This window comes from Panulirus ornatus, chromosome 30, assembly GCF_036320965.1.
Source record: "Panulirus ornatus isolate Po-2019 chromosome 30, ASM3632096v1, whole genome shotgun sequence".
Lineage (NCBI taxonomy): Eukaryota > Metazoa > Arthropoda > Malacostraca > Decapoda > Palinuridae > Panulirus > Panulirus ornatus.
Window position 1 is genome coordinate 23473524 of NC_092253.1, and position 18199 is coordinate 23491722.

Here is an 18199-nt window from a genome sequence, read left to right on the forward strand (position 1 = left end):
ACTCTATTCCTTGCATGCCTTTCACCCTCCTATATTTTCAGTATATGCATGCTGATAACCACTTGGTTATCAGCATATACTAGATCATGCACACCACTGTAACCTCTTGCAATATATATATTTATATTTCACTTCATTGTAAAAGAAATTCCTACTCCACAGAGGAAAGTGCTTCTTTGAGCATCATGTCTCCAAGTGCAGAACGGCTGACAGTGTTGTCCCGGGTTGTTCCAAGAACAGTACAGCTTGCAAAGTCACAGCTGTTTGGTGCCGATGAAAATGAGGAGCCTCTCCAAACCACCAGGGAATCTACACCAACTCCACAGGGGCCCAAAGGTAAACCTTGTGTACTTAATAAACATATGTTGATGCTCTCTTCTTTTGTCATGAATGGCTTCTTCACAGAGAGGAAGAGTTTTCTTAACCTTAACTCCAAAGATGATAAGACCAACCACAGGACCTGCTGTGTATATTTTTGAGATATAAGAAATACTTTGGTCATTTCTCACATTATAAAAGTAGATGGTGTGTGCAGAATATGTCTTATTTATTTTGGTTGAAGACCATTCCCAATTTTTTAATGTTAATGACAGCTCTAGTGCTTAGATCACTACAGGTTTCTTCATGATGGTGTCACATCAGAATAGGAAAGCAGTTACCATTTGTTTTAAGTTTACAATGCGGATACCCTTATATTAGTGTGGATTGTTCATTCAAAGGCCTGCTAATGTGAGATTGACATTTATCTGATTCTTTGCCACTTGTACCACTGACTTAAATTGATCTGTAGGTTCTTATCCTGAGAATATGCTGAGATGGAGATGACAGGTGGTGGCAGAGATGAATGCAGAATTACTCATACTTGACTTAGCGTGTGTCCAACCGCAGACATTGGAGAGCCTTTATTTCAAAGTTAGACTGAATTGTGGATTTTTAATCTAATTAAATGTGTGAAGCAGAAAATAACCCCATACAGCTTAAGAACAAATACCAAATTCTGTATGAGGTAACTGATCTTGGTCTCGACCTTTATCATGCCAAGGTCATATGAGAATGTGGCTGCTGCATTTTGAATGATTAAATGTGGCATACTTGACAGATTCCCTTTTAAAATGTAAAGAACATGGGTATTCATGATAGAATTTTTTTATACAATATGCATATTCTGAATCTTCCCAGATTTGTGCTCAGCTTCTCTATAGTAGCCTTACAGTGATTATTAATGCAACTTCTATGTGTTATGTCAGCTTAAGCCTGATGAGTAGTTTGATGTATGTGATACAGATAGACAGTTGCAAATCCTTAATGCTTAAGAGCTCCATCCTTTTAAGAGGTCCAGGGTAGGGAAGCTTCATAAAGGGATTATATACACAGGAAGGTAGGTAGGAAGGTAACTTGTTTTATACATTTTTGTCATGTCCCGTGTCAATGAGGTAGTGCCAGGAACAGACTGCAAGTATAATGCACCAAAATCATACACGTTCATCATATCCCACTTTAGTGGGGTAGTGCCAGGAGCAAAGAAATGGCCTCATTTAATTTACATCCTCTGTTTCGCTGTCATATGCACCAAAAACCACAGCCCCCATCCATAACCAAGTCTCATACATTTTCCATGGTTTGCCCCAGCCACTTTGTATGCCCAGTTTCAGTCTGTTGACAGCACTTTACCCCCAATATACCACTCTCTAATTCAATGAATTACATTTATGCCATACACCATCCTGCATGTTCAGGGCCCAAGCATTCAAAGCTTTTTTTTGACTTTCCTTGCCCCCTCCATTTCTGGTGCATATATCTTCCCTGTCAACCTTTCCTCACCCATTGTCTCTATATGTTCAAAACATTCAGCATGCCTGTTTGAGCTCTTGCAGAAACACTCTCCTCATTATCACAATCTCTCTTACCCTGTCATTTCTTCCTTGATCACCCCTCCTCATGCCACATATTGTTCTCATACATTTCATGTCCATCAATTTACCCTGTTAATACTTTTTTATCTAGAGCCCATGCCTTGCATCCATTCTCCAATCATAACTACTATACCTCCAGACATAACCATCCTTGCCTTCCTACATTGTGACTTCTCTTTCCACAAATTCCTCAGTGCTCCTTAGACTTTTGCCCCCTCACCCACCTTATGATGTGCTTCAGTTGCCTCAGCTCCATTTACTGCCATATGCATTCTCAGGTACTTAAAACACTGAGCATCCTCCAAATTCAGAATCATACTCCAAAGTACCTGTCCTGCTTCATAGTGTCATATGATAACCTAGCTTTTATTCACATTTAGTCTCAACTTCTTCCTTCCACTTACACTCTCAGACTCAGATGCTAGCTTTTGCAGTTTCTAAAAGGAATCAGTCATTAGTGCTGTGTATTTAGCATTCAACACTTGACTCACCTCCCAGGTACTCGCCTACTCAATGGACTGTATACGTGCTTCTCTTTTCAAGACTCATGCATTCACGTCCTTCAACACCCCATTCATAAATGAATTAAAGAGCCATGGTTGTATCACACTCCCTTTCCATGGAGCCACCTTTGCCTAGAACCACATACCTTCCTTTCTACTTGCACACATACCTGCTCTTATGGGTAGAACTCTTCACTGCTTTTAATAAGTTTTCTCCCACACCATGTATTTTAACACCCTCCACAAAGCATCTCTATCAGTCCTATCATATGCTTTCTGTAGATCCATAGATATCGCATACAAATGATTTGTTTCTCATGGGTATTTCTCACACACAACCTTCAAAGCAAACACCTGATCTGCACATCCTCCACCACTCCAGAAACCACATTTTTCTTTCCATGTCTGATGCTATGTGCATGCCACCACTCTCTCAGTCATTACTCTTCCGTACAACGTACTAGGTACATTCAACAGACTTGCATCTCAGCAGTTTCATCATTCACCTTTGTCCCCCTCGCGTTTATGTAGTAGCAGTTTACAGGCATTCATCCAATCCAATGGCACCTCACCATGATATGTATGTACATTGAAAATCCTAACTAACCACTGAACACTATAGTCAACCCCCTTAAGAAATTCAGCTGTTGTACCATCCACTCCAGCTATTTTGTCACATTTCATCATGTGTAGTTTCTCAACACTTCCTCTCTTTTCACTAAAGCACATTACATACTTGCCCACCCCAAATACAGTACGTCTGCCACCTGTCATCAAACACATTCATCGTTCCATCAGAGTATTATTTCCATCTCTTCATCACCTGGTCTCTGACTGTTACCATTTACCCTTTGCTCTCTCCTTAGCATCTTTATCTGTTACCACTTCTCCTTTTTCCCTGTCATTTGTGTTCCTTTTGTTCTTTTGTGTTTCCCATTTTTTTTTTTTTTTTTTTTTTTTTTTTTATACTTTGTCGCTGTCTCCCGCGTTTGCGAGGTAGCGCAAGGAAACAGACGAAAGAAATGGCCCAACCCCCCCCCCCCCATACACATGTACATACACACGTCCACACACGCAAATATACATACCTACACAGCTTTCCATGGTTTACCCCAGACGCTTCACATGCCTTGATTCAATCCACTGACAGCACGTCAAACCCTGTATACCACATCGCTCCAATTCACTCTATTCCTTGCCCTCCTTTCACCCTCCTGCATGTTCAGGCCCCGATCACACAAAATCTTTTTCACTCCATCTTTCCACCTCCAATTTGGTCTCCCTCTTCTCCTCGTTCCCTCCACCTCCGACACATATATCCTCTTGGTCAATCTTTCCTCACTCATTCTCTCCATGTGCCCAAACCATTTCAAAACACCCTCTTCTGCTCTCTCAACCACGCTCTTTTTATTTCCACACATCTCTCTTACCCTTACGTTACTTACTCGATCAAACCACCTCACACCACACATTGTCCTCAAACATCTCATTTCCAGCACATCCATCCTCCTGCGCACAACTCTATCCATAGCCCACGCCTCGCAACCATACAACATTGTTGGAACCACTATTCCTTCAAACATACCCATTTTTGCTTTCCGAGATAATGTTCTCGACTTCCACACATTTTTCAAGGCTCCCAAAATTTTCGCCCCCTCCCCCACCCTATGATCCACTTCCGCTTCCATGGTTCCATCCGCTGACAGATCCACTCCCAGATATCTAAAACACTTCACTTCCTCCAGTTTTTCTCCATTCAAACTCACCTCCCAATTGACTTGACCCTCAACCCTACTGTACCTAATAACCTTGCTCTTATTCACATTTACTCTTAACTTTCTTCTTCCACACACTTTACCAAACTCAGTCACCAGCTTCTGCAGTTTCTCACATGAATCAGCCACCAGCGCTGTATCATCAGCGAACAACAACTGACTCACTTCCCAAGCTCTCTCATCCCCGACAGACTTCATACTTGCCCCTCTTTCCAGGACTCTTGCATTTACCTCCCTAACAACCCCATCCATAAACAAATTAAACAACCACGGAGACATCACACACCCCTGCCGCAAACCTACATTCACTGAGAACCAATCACTTTCCTCTCTTCCTACACGTACACATGCCTTACATCCTCGATAAAAACTTTTCACTGCTTCTAACAACTTGCCTCCCACACCATATATTCTTAATACCTTCCACAGAGCATCTCTATCAACTCTATCATATGCCTTCTCCAGATCCATAAATGCTACATACAAATCCATTTGCTTTTCTAAGTATTTCTCACATACATTCTTCAAAGCAAACACCTGATCCACACATCCTCTACCACTTCTGAAACCGCACTGCTCTTCCCCAATCTGATGCTCTGTACATGCCTTCACCCTCTCAATCAATACCCTCCCATATAATTTACCAGGAATACTCAACAAACTTATACCTCTGTAATTTGAGCACTCACTCTTATCCCCTTTGCCTTTGTACAATGGCACTATGCACGCATTCCGCCAATCCTCAGGCACCTCACCATGAGTCATACATACATTAAATAACCTTACCAACCAGTCAACAATACAGTCACCCCCTTTCTTAATAAATTCCACTGCAATACCATCCAAACCTGCTGCCTTGCCGGCTTTCATCTTCCGCAAAGCTTTTACTACCTCTTCTCGGTTTACCAAATCATTTTCCCTAACCCTCTCACTTTGCACACCACCTCGACCAAAACACCCTATATCTGCCACTCTGTCATCAGATATAGGGTGTTTCCCATAGTAATGCAAAAGATTTTATGCCCTCCTTCCAAAACATGTTATTCTCCCTGAAGGTTGTTGCTGCTCACCTCAGTTCATATTTACCCTCTTTTTTTGGCCCTTCTCTTTACCTTCTGCTGCTTTTTTTCCTCATCTTCCAATCACATGCAGTCCCTTCATGTAAGTAATGCCTATACACATCTCTTCTTTGTCACAAGCTGCTTAACTTTATCATCTCACCACACACTTTCTTTTCTCACATGCCCACTTCCCACCACCTGTCAAAAAAGTTCATTGTGTACCAAAAGGGTCACCGTCATTACATACAGGTGATCTTTTGTTATTTGGTAGTTTCAGGTAAGAAGCTAATGTTGGCTGCAGACTCTTTTATAAACCAGAGTCGAGGAGCAACAATAAGTCCAGTGCCCAGTGAACCCAAGCCACGTGTTGCATTGCAGCCCCAGCCAGTCATTTTGGCATCTCCACCAAAAACCAGTTAGTTTTTTAACTATGTTTGTTGAAAGTATGGTACTTTTAAGTAATGAAATGCTATTTGTAGGTGTTGCTCAATGATTGAGGCATCTTTCACTTCATTCCTTCATTTTGTCTTCTGTCTCCTTCTCCTTGTCCCTTTGCTTCTGACATGTGTACCTTCTTAGTGAGTCTCTTCTCACTCATTCTCTCTATAATTCCAAATAATGTTACCATACCCTCTTTGGGTCTCTTGGAGAACCATACTGTTCATACTTCCCCACCTGTCTCTTACTTTATCAGTTCATATTTGATCAACCCTCCTCACACTACACTTTATTCTCCAGCATTTCATTTCCAAATGATTCACCCTCTTTTGTATTTTTTTTTTTTTTTTTTTTGTAAATAGGGCCCATTTCCTGCATCTGTACAATGCTGTTGAGGATTTTTTTTTTTTACCATGGAACTCATACTTTCATGTACATTCCTCAGTGCACCTAGAGCCTTATCCTCCTCATACGCTCATGGGTGTATTTTAGCTCCCATTTTTCATTTGCTTGCTTGTTCTTTGTCCAGGTTTCTAAAACACTCCACTTTCTCCAGTTCCTCTCCATTCAGAATCACTCCAACCATCTTGTGTCCCCTGCTGAATTTGATAACCTTGATAACCTGCCTTTATTCACATTAACTCTCAGCTCTATCCTCTCACAGACTCCCAAACTCAGACACTAACTTCTGCAGTTTTCCATGTATCTTCCACCAGAGCCATTTCATCAGAAAACAACAGTGACATCCCCCCTTACCCCATTCCAGCAGACTACATACCTGTCCCATTCTCCAAGACCCACACATTTACCTCCCTTATCACTGTATTCATAAACAGATTAAACAGCCATGGTGACATCAGACACATTTGCCGCAGACTCACCTTCACATGGAACCTCTCACTCTTCCCCCTTCTTACTTGCACACATGCTTTACTCTTTTCATAGAAACTCTCCTTTTTGTAGCTTTCCTCCTACTATATATACATGTAACACCATGCACAGAACAGCTGTATTAACCCTATCAAATGCTTTTTCCAGATCAAATAGTACATTCAAATTCTCAAAGTATTTTCTCATCCAGATCCTTCAATGTGAACACCTGATCCACACATCCTCTACTGTTTGTGCAGCCAAATTGTTCCTCCCCAGTCTGAAACTCCATGCATTCCTTAACTGTTTCGATCACCACTCTCCATTGCAGTTTACCAGTTATACTTAAAAATTTTGTATCCATTTTGATATGAACATTCACCTTTTTATTGAATATCCTAAGTGGTCAATAACACTGTCACCCTATTTCTTGATAAAGTTGATAGCAATCTCTTCTGCTCCAGCCACTTTGTCACACTTCATCCCTTAGAAGGCTTTTGTCACCATCTTTCTTTCATGAAAGTGCCTTTCATACCTCAGTACATACATCATTTGTCACATGCATAACATGGTAGATATGTAGAGATTAGAACTACTATGTACTGTCATATGAAATTCGTGTAAACCAGTCACCTCTTTGCATCCTAGGATTTGAGTGGTAACACTCCCTGATTGTCCAGTATTTGACTCGAGTTCAAATACTGGGGTGCATAGAGGGGAATGATTTACATTTAGGCATTGCTTTGTCTCATAATTTGTCCATCTGTCATCAGGATTCCACCTAAGTTTAGTGAAGATGCATGTGACCTGACCCTCTAGGGTTGTCTAATGCATTATGCATTAATCTCTATACATTTGTTTCTCATCATATATGGGAGGGTATTGATTGAGAGGGTGAAGGCAGGTACAGAGCATCAGATTGGGGAAGAGCAGTGTGGTTTCAGAAGTGGTAGAGGATGTGTGGATCAGGTGTTTGCTTTGAAGAATGTATGTGAGAAATACTTAGAAAAGCAAATGGATTTGTATGTAGCATTTATGGATCTGGAGAAGGCATATGATAGAGTTGATAGAGATGCTCTGTGGAAGGTATTAAGAATATATGGTGTGGGAGGCAAGTTGTTAGAAGCAGTGAAAAGTTTTTATCGAGGATGTAAGGCATGTGTACGTGTAGGAAGAGAGGAAAGTGATTGGTTCTCAGTGAATGTAGGTTTGCGGCAGGGGTGTGTGATGTCTCCATGGTTGTTTAATTTGTTTATGGATGGGGTTGTTAGGGAGGTAAATGCAAGAGTCTTGGAAAGAGGGGCAAGTATGAAGTCTGTTGGGGATGAGAGAGCTTGGGAAGTGAGTCAGTTGTTGTTCGCTGATGATACAGCGCTGGTGGCGGATTCATGTGAGAAACTGCAGAAGCTGGTGACGGAGTTTGGTAAAGTGTGTGGAAGAAGAAAGTTAAGAGTAAATGTGAATAAGAGCAAGGTTATTAGGTACAGTAGGGTTGAGGGTCAAGTCAATTGGGAGGTGAGTTTGAATGGAAAAAAACTGGAGGAAGTGAAGTGTTTTAGATATCTGGGAGTGGATCTGTCAGCGGATGGAACCATGGAAGCGGAAGTGGATCATAGGGTGGGGGAGGGGGCGAAAATTTTGGGAGCCTTGAAAAATGTGTGGAAGTCGAGAACATTATCTCGGAAAGCAAAAATGGGTATGTTTGAAGGAATAGTGGTTCCAACAATGTTGTATGGTTGCGAGGCGTGGGCTATGGATAGAGTTGTGCGCAGGAGGATGGATGTGCTGGAAATGAGATGTTTGAGGACAATGTGTGGTGTGAGGTGGTTTGATCGAGTAAGTAACGTAAGGGTAAGAGAGATGTGTGGAAATAAAAAGAGCGTGGTTGAGAGAGCAGAAGAGGGTGTTTTGAAATGGTTTGGGCACATGGAGAGAATGAGTGAGGAAAGATTGACCAAGAGGATATATGTGTCGGAGGTGGAGGGAACGAGGAGAAGAGGGAGACCAAATTGGAGGTGGAAAGATGGAGTGAAAAGGATTTTGTGTGATCGGGGCCTGAACATGCAGGAGGGTGAAAGGAGGGCAAGGAATAGAGTGAATTGGAGCGATGTGGTATACAGGGGTTGACGTGCTGTCAGTGGATTGAATCAAGGCATGTGAAGCGTCTGGGGTAAACCATGCAAAGCTGTGTAGGTATGTATATTTGCGTGTGTGGACGTATGTATATACATGTGTATGGGGGGGGGGGGGGCATTTCTTTCGTCTGTTTCCTTGCGCTACCTCGCAAACGCGGGAGACAGCGACAAAGTATAATAAAATAAAAAAATAATATAAAGAATTGATTGACATAATACCTCTACCTGTAGTTTGGACTTTGCATTAATTCTGTAATGCAGGCTACACAGGTGTATTATGGAAGATCCTTCTTGTTGGTATTTTCCAACAGTTATTTCCATCCACTTCTGTGAATTTAATGCCTTCTTAAAAAAAATGAATATTTTTTTTTTTTCATACTATTTGCCATTTCCCGCGTTAGCGAGGTAGCGTTAAGAACAGAGAACTGGGCCTTAGAGGGAATATCCTCACCTGACCCCCTTCTCTGTTCCTTCTTTTGGAAAATTAAAAAAAAACAAGAAAAATGAATATACTTCTTGGTATTTTATAAAAAAAAACTGAGTCCAGAAGCTACATGTATTATCATTTTGTTTTTTCTGTATTCATATAGGCATACATAGTGAATCTTGCCTTGTGCCTCTCTTGCGTGATCCACGTTCTGAATATGAAGTGCTACCAAGTGGTTGTGATGTTGGTAGAGAGGTTGGGCACATACCTCCCCAGCATCAGACTACAATCATCCCCTTAGCCTCCTCTCTCATGGATGGTTTAGATCACTGTTTGTCAGACATGGGAGCATTCATGGGACGGTCCTTTAGAGTCGGCTGGGGCCCTGGCTGGAAGTTGGTGCATGCTGGTTCTTTACTCGTACCATCTGCCATGGATGAGGATGATGAAGCAGGAGGTTTGAATATGATAGTAAATGAGCCACCACCTGCTTTTTTATGTATGGGGTCTCTCACTACTGAGACTAAAACTGCTGCAAGTACAGATTCTCCTAAGTAAGTGCACTTGATTGTTCTTAAGCTGTGTATATACATGAAAAGAATTTTTTGAACGAAGTGGATAGATGTAAGACTTTGAAATGATTATCATACTTTGCAACATACAGGTAGAAATATTAATTGAATTTTTTTTTTACAGATACAACTTGATTGTAGAGAAGTTGCATACAGTTCAGCCTCAGTATCTCATCAGCAGTGTAAGTCCTTCCTATCATAAGAGGCTTGAGTATGACTCATGATAATGTCAGACTGTTTGACTTTACATCTTATATTCTCTATGTTTTATACTGATAGCAGGGTAGCAGTGTAGCACGTGGGGAATTGGATGTCCCTGTCCTTTGCCCTCCTTTTGAACTGGTGACCCCATTTCAACAAAAATGATTCACTCCAAAGGTGCATACTTTTGTGCACTTGATCCATCTCATAGAGAATAAAAGATGTTTGATTGTAAAGCAAGAGATGAGATATTTCTGGTTTGTCATTTATGTAGCACTTGCACACTCTCAGAGATTTTGTCTGTCATCATAGCCATCCATCCTCCTTTTGTCTCTTTAGTAATCCATTCGTTAGTTTATCATTCGTTCATCCACATATCATCCTACCTTCATTACGAGTCTTACTTTAACCTGCAACCAAACCCTAGTCACAATTTGAAATGTATAAATCACATACTCATGAAACCTTTTAAGATTGTTTCCCGGCATAAAGGACAATTGAATTACACAAGGCTCATAACTCTAGTTTGGATTTTTCCTGAGTTGTGCTTATAAAAAGATGTGACTTGAAGATTGACTTGGCTCATAACATGAAGAAAATTCCACTTTTGGCTATAGACTTACCATGGATGTTTTTGTTGTTTTCCAGACAATGTTTTTACCATTTTTTTCTCTCCTCGTAACTGTGTTGCAATGCAAGTTACACAATTGTTCCATGGAACACACTTCTAAACAAAGATGATGTCAGCAAACCCTCTGATGATAACATTGAGACAAAGCATCAGTTAGTCCAATTAAGCTGTTATACACAGAAAGGCATGCATAACATTCATACGTAAAGGGGAATTTGAGCTAGTGCCAAAAGACTATTAACCCTTCACATAACATTACATATAATCAAAGCCTACAAAATAGTGATAAAAGACCTGGCACATATGAATGGCAGCAATTCCATAAACAAAGGCCAGCACAGCTTTGTTCCAGGTAAAGTACACAAATGCAACTATTAGTTTACTGCAGTTACATATGAGGCATTCTGGATGAGACGAACACAAGTGACAAAAGCAGAGAATGCCAAAAAAGTTTTGCAATTTTGATGTGTGTAAATTTTGAACCAAGGGTATCTTATTCATTTTACCTTGTAGCCTCTAAATTATCTGTAAAAAGGAAAAAATCTAATTAGTAAACTTTCCTTATACTGAAAATGCATGTTATGGGAGTATGTAGGAAAATTTGTTAATTCTATTGTGCAAAAGATTATTTTGTTATAGACACATAAGAAAAGAAATACACTTAATACACCTAAACCTTTACATACTACAATTCAAGGTACCTAGTTTACAGTATTTCTGAATGTATATATATTATATATCACCAACATTGTTTCTTTTTATGCAATGACAGCTCACTTTAAATACAAAGTCATTTGAAAGAAATAAACATCATCACCAGGAAACATAGCAAAAAAGTCATAAGACAGGTACATAAATGCCCATCAATGAAGTTGGAAAGATTATTTAATGTGATACCTGGTGATTTGAGAAATTGGAAAGTGCTGGATGCACAAAGAATAGTTAAATATGGCAGAGGAATAGCTGCTGAAAAAATTAGCACTACACAACAAGCAAGGCAACTGATGGGATAAGGAGGGGCAGTTGAGAGAAAAGTTGTTTGTCAACGTACAAGTCAAGTGAACACAACACACTAGCCCTGCTGTCACAAAAAATCTTGTTGCAGGTACTCATAGGTAGGAAGGTATTGTCTTTTACTGAGGAAGTTTTCAAACATAACATTCATCCCATCTTTTTATATATTTCTTCATGATGGCTGCTTAGCAAACCAGCACTTCAGTGGTTGTCAAGTTGCACTCATCTTACCTAGGGAGCTGCCTTTTTTTTCTTCCTTACCCACATGTGGACTACTGGCATTCTGTCTACAAACAAACATTTCCATCTATCCATCTTATTCTTAAAATTCCCCTTCTCCTTGTTCCCACTTGTTAAGACACATTTACCCTCTTAGTAAGCTTCTCCTCTCTCATCCTCATCCTCTCCATACGCTGGAACCGTTTCAGGGCACCCTCACAGTAATTGTCCCTCTCACTGGTAGATTTAGTCATTCAACTTTGTTTGCTAATTCTGATTTTCTCTGTTTTGGCATGATATTTGATTTCCTTTGGATGACATTGGGATAATTATCATGTTAGAGAAAATGCCATCTGTATCAAAAGTTTTTGCTCTGCATTTGTTGAACAAGAAAGTGTTGTTTAGATAGCCTAGAAAGTATCTTCCTCATCAGATTTTTGCTCTATTTTTGTTATATAAGGAATTTTTGAGGAGGTGAGGAGACTTATGAAAATAGTAAGAAAGTGAGTTAAATGGAATATGAATATGGCTGTCAAAAGGTAATAGAATAAATGAGTTAAAGGAATACTGTATGTTAGTGTTATGTACAGTTGGTGGCTAGAGTTAAGTGAAGACTTTAAGTTGCTGAAACATAATATTCTGAAGGTTTTAGGTTAATGAGACCAGAATTAAAGAAGATTTATCATACATTAGTTCATGTATGATATTACTGAATGATTAGGTTGCTGGATGATATAGGTAGGTGACTGTGTGTACTTGTACATAATATGACATTTTCTATGGCCAAATGTCTTTTGGAAATTATGATAAAGTAGCAAAATGTGGATTAATTTTGTTTTTCAGACCCTAAGTGAAGCCAGTCTTAACTGTGTGTTAGAACACAGCATTTTAAATTGTGATGAAGTAAATGAATCCAGTGAACCAAAGTGCCCCTTCTTCCACCCAGTGAAGAATGTAGAGTTGCTTCACCAACTAGCAGAGACTGCAGCTTCATTTGGTCATGAAGATCCCTCTGTCTCAAATATATTCAACCTATGTGTGGCACTTTGGGGTAGATTGGATTTTTACTCCCCTGAATCTGGTGAGTTTGATTATCTTTGTGGAATAAGCAGTCATAATGAATATTTTGTCATTTTTTTTTTTTTTTTTTTTTTTTTTTTTATACTTTGTCGCTGTCTCCCGCGTTTGCGAGGTAGCGCAAGGAAACAGACGAAAGAAATGGCCCAACCCCCCCCATACACAAGTACATACACACGTCCACACAGGCAAATATACATACCTACACAGCTTTCCATGGTTTACCCCGGACGCTTCACATGCCTTGATTCAATCCACTGACAGCACGTCAACCCCTGTATACCACATCGCTCCAATTCACTCTATTCCTTGCCCTCCTTTCACCCTCCTGCATGTTCAGGCCCCGATCACACAAAATCCTTTTCACTCCATCTTTCCACCTCCAATTTGGTCTCCCTCTTCTCCTCGTTCCCTCCACCTCCGACACATATATCCTCTTGGTCAATCTTTCCTCACTCATTCTCTCCATGTGCCCAAACCATTTCAAAACACCCTCTTCTGCTCTCTCAACCACGCTCTTTTTATTTCCACACATCTCTCTTACCCTTACGTTACTTACTCGATCAAACCACCTCACACCACACATTGTCCTCAAACATCTCATTTCCAGCACATCCATCCTCCTGCGCACAACTCTATCCATAGCCCAGGCCTCGCAACCATACAACATTGTTGGAACCACTATTCCTTCAAACATACCCATTTTTGTCATATATTTATAGAATTTTGCCTTGGTCATTCATGATATTTAAAAAGTAATTAACAAGAATGGTAATAGATAGCTTTAGAATTATTTGTATGGAAAGAAAGATTGAAGAAGGGATCAGGAGAAATGGTACTGAAATTAAGATGATCATTAGCTGGGAACATTAGGTAGATGTATTAGGTTGGAACATCAGGCAGGAACATTGTGTTGAAATCTCATTAGACTGTCTTAAGAGTTGCCCTTTGGCTGTGGTCTGTTAAGTGTGAGGCACCAAAGGCTAAGAATAAGAAGCAGCACTGGAGTTCACCAGTTATAGGGATGCTTTTGCTATGGCTTTGCTTTTGACGGATTTCCGAAGATAACAGGCATCGGAGATATAGATAGTATTTTCAGCACTTATAAGAAACTGGTATCATTCCTTGAAGTGGATGTGCTGAGAGATTATTACTCCTAGTTACTATACTGAATATGAAATAAATGTTTTCAGTGGTTAGAATAGGGTAAAATATAAGGATAGTCAAGATGGATAATTTTTTATAGAATTGGAGGAATTAAGAGGATATAATGAAGATGATGAGTCATTTGAATGTTGTATGAATGAAAGTCTTTTAGGATTGTATAATGATAGAAAACATATGGAAGCAGAAGGTTGGAATTCAGTAAAGCAAAGAAAAATTCACCCCTTCATTAGTTAATCACATGATCCTTCTCAAGCAACTCAAAAGACTTTACAAAATCAGATAACTAAATGTAATTTAGGCAGAATAGATTTTCAGCAGTTTAATGATGTGTCAGTTTTGTGTGTGATTCACCAAGATGTTTCTGCCTTGAATTTTTTTCAGCAATAAGAATGATAAAGTATATTTCAAATGCTTCAGGAGAATATGATGTAGTAGTAACATATCAGGGGATAGCAGAATAATTGAGAACAGACTCCTGTTGTGATGTTGACATTAAATCAAGATGTACAGACAGAAGAATGCTGCAGTGTTTGCACTTTTTCAAAAGGTTGAAATTTAAAAGGTTGAGCATAACTGGAACCTAGGAATGTGATACTATAGCTTTCTCTCCATTAACTTATTTTTCCTCACCTTACTTTCCAGCTAAGTTTTTTCCAAAGTGCTGTATCTCTTTCCCTATTATATCTCCCTGTTACATGCCTCAGATTCATGAAAAGCCTCAGACACTTTGCTACATATGTGTACAGGTTTTTTCCCTTGAGATTCTTTCCACATTTTTCTGCAGAGCATGCCCATGAATCCCCAAAAGAGTTTCACTTATGTGAAAAAATGTTTTAAGATGTTGCTTAAGCATTTGTGTAAATGGGTCTGATTCTGAACTTTATTGAAATCTTTGATCTGTTCACAGTGTGCTTATCATACATTTGTTGCTCTTACACCCTTGCTGATCCTTCATTTGTCACACATTTGGCTGTTTCAAAGGCTCATTCCCACTTATTATGCTTACAGGATCTTTTTATGTTCTTCCTACATGTACTGTATCTGCACCCATGACATGTTGAATGTATATATTATTGATCAGTTACCTTGTTTGTATTAGACGTCCAGATTCCTCTTTCTGCCTTTGCTGGAAGTGTACATATTTTGAGAAAATTAGTCATCTCAAGCAAGCATTTTTAATTCTGCTTGAAGGGACATGCCTCATTATAGTGAAAAAGGAGCAAATAGTGTAAAGTTATTCTGTATTGAAATAGATATTGTTTCCTTATGCTTTTCCTAACAGATGGTGAAAGTGATTACAGTGTGTCTCGAGCACGAGTGGAAGCCATGAGTCAGTGGTTAGAAGCAGTAAGCCATGCAACTGTCCAGGAGGAGGTGACCATTGCTTTGAGCCAAGATCAGAGTGAGGAGGGTCATCTGGGTGCTGTGTTTGCTCATTTAACAGCTCGGCAGATATCAGAGGCCTGTATTCTGGCACAAGATAAAGGTAAGGTTGCATAGATTCTAGTATTCAGATTTTTCTTTTTAAGGAATGAAAAATGAATACAGTTCTCAAGACCCAAATTTTGGGTATTTTTTCTTTGTTAGTGTGCAGCCATATGATGGTAATTCCTGCTTGACTATTTTTGTATTCAGAATTTTTAATTCCTGCATAAGAAGGCAAGAGACCAACAAACATTTTACAGACTTGCAGTTGGGTAGCTCAGTATATTTTGCAGTACAACTAGAGTTTCATAGGATTTTTGTTCATTGCTTTTTCTGTTGTTGTTATTATTATTATTATTATTATTATTATTATTATTATTATTATCATTATTTTTCCTCATACTATTCACCATTTCCTGCATTAGTGAGGTAGCGTTAAGAACAGAGGACTGAGTCTTTGAGGGAATATCCTCACTTGGCCCCCTTCTCTGTTCCTTCTTTTGGAAAATTAAGAACAAGAGAGGAGGATTTCCAGCCCCCCGCTCCTTTCCCTTTTAGTTGTCTTGTACGACACACAGGGAATATGTGGGAAGTATTTCTCCCCTATCCCCAGGGATAAAATATTTATTCTCTAAATAAATATTTATTATACTTTGTCGCTGTCTCCCTTGCTTGCGAGGTAGCGTAAGGAGACAGACGAAAGAATGGCCCAACCCACCCACATATGCATGCATATGCATAAACGCCCACACACACTTATATACATACCTATTCATTTCAACATATACATACATATACATACATACATATACATATACATATACATTTCTTGCATTAGTGAGGTAGCGTTAAGAACAGAGGACTGAGTCTTTGAGGGAATATCCTCACTTGGCCCCCTTCTCTGTTCCTTCATTTTGAAAATTAAAAACAAGAGAGGAGGATTTTTTTTTTTTTTTTTCTCTCCAAAAGAAGGAACAGAGGGGGGCCAGGTGAGGATATTCCGCAAAGGCCCAGTCCTCTGTTCTTAACGCTACCTCGCTGATGCGGGAAATGGCGAATAGTTTAAAAGAAAAAGAAAAACATACACAGACATATGCATATATACACATGTACATATTCATACTTGCTGCCTTCATCCATTCCTGTCGCCACCCCGCCACACATGAAACAGCTCCCCCCTCTCCCCCCACATGCGTGCGAAGTAGCACTAGGAAAAGACAGCAAAGGTCACATTTGTCCACACTTAGTCTCTAGCTGTCATGTGTAATGCACCGAAACCATTATCATTATTAAAAGGCCTTTTATGTACATGTATGTGTATATGAGTGGATGGACCATTCTTTGTTTGTTTCCTGAAGTTACCTCGCTGATGCGGGAAACAGCAATTATGTATGATATGATATATTATTATTATTATTTTTTTATTATACTTTGTCGCTGTCTCCCGCGTTTGCGAGGTAGCGCAAGGAAACAGACGAAAGAAATGGCCCAACTCCCCCCATACACATGTATATACATACGTCCACTCACGCAAATATACATACCTACACAGCTTTCCATGGTTTACCCCAGACGTTTCACATGCCTTGATTCAATCCACTGACAGCACGTCAACCCCGATATACCACATCGCTCCAATTCACTCTATTCCTTGCCCTCCTTTCACCCTCCTGCATGTTCAGGCCCCGATCACATAAAATCTTTTTCACTCCATCTTTCCACCTCCAATTTGGTCTCCCTCTTCTCCTCGTTCCCTCCACCTCCGACACATATATCCTCTTGGTCAATCTTTCCTCACTCATTCTCTCCATGTGCCCAAACCACTTCAAAACACCCTCTTCTGCTCTCTCAACCACGCTCTTTTTATTTCCACACATCTCTCTTACCCTTACGTTACTCACTCGATCAAACCACCTCACACCACACATTGTCCTCAGACATCTCATTTCCAGCACATCCATCCTCCTGCGCACAACTCTATCCATAGCCCACGCCTCGCAACCATACAACATTGTTGGAACCACTATTCCTTCAAACATACCCATTTTTGCTTTCCGAGATAATGTTCTCGACTTCCACACATTCTTCAAGGCCCCCAGAATTTTCGCCCCCTCCCCCACCCTATGATCCACTTCCGCTTCCATGGTTCCATCCGCTGCCAGATCCACTCCCAGATATCTAAAACACTTCACTTCCTCCAGTTTTTCTCCATTCAGACTCACCTCCCAATTGACTTGACCCTCACCCCTACTGTACCTAATAACCTTGCTCTTATTCACATTTACTCTTAACTTTCTTCTTCCACACACTTTACCAAACTCAGTCGCCAGCTTCTGCAGTTTCTCACATGAATCAGCCACCAGCGCTGTATCATCAGCGAACAACAACTGACTCACTTCCCAAGCTCTCTCATCCCCAACAGACTTCATACTTGCCCCTCTTTCCAAAACTCTTGCATTTACCTCCCTAACAACCCCATCCATAAACAAATTAAACAACCATGGAGACATCACACACCCCTGCCGCAAACCTACATTCACTGAGAACCAATCACTTTCCTCTCTTCCTACACGTACACATGCCTTACATCCTCGATAAAAACTTTTCACTGCTTCTAACAACTTTCCTCCCACACCATATATTCTTAATACCTTCCACAAAGCATCTCTATCAACTCTATCATATGCCTTCTCCAGATCCATAAATGCTACATACAAATCCATTTGCTTTTCTAAGTATTTCTCACATACATTCTTCAAAGCAAACACCTG

The 18199-nt window shown here is 40.0% G+C and overlaps 1 protein-coding gene across 4 annotated transcripts in view; it reads left to right on the forward strand.

Annotated features, from left to right (window-relative positions):
• The window catches only part of LOC139758490 (nuclear pore complex protein Nup98-Nup96-like), a 162364-nt gene that overhangs the window by 92631 nt on the left and 51534 nt on the right, over positions 1 to 18199 (forward strand). For all 4 annotated transcript variants that reach the window (XM_071679978.1, XM_071679980.1, XM_071679981.1 and 1 more), the window contains exons 18-23: positions 163 to 336; positions 5524 to 5667; positions 9286 to 9676; positions 9819 to 9876; positions 12603 to 12840; positions 15286 to 15489. In XM_071679978.1, the coding sequence (XP_071536079.1) occupies positions 163 to 336; positions 5524 to 5667; positions 9286 to 9676; positions 9819 to 9876; positions 12603 to 12840; positions 15286 to 15489 (1209 nt within the window). The remainder of the gene's footprint in view (positions 1 to 162; positions 337 to 5523; positions 5668 to 9285; positions 9677 to 9818; positions 9877 to 12602; positions 12841 to 15285; positions 15490 to 18199) is intronic.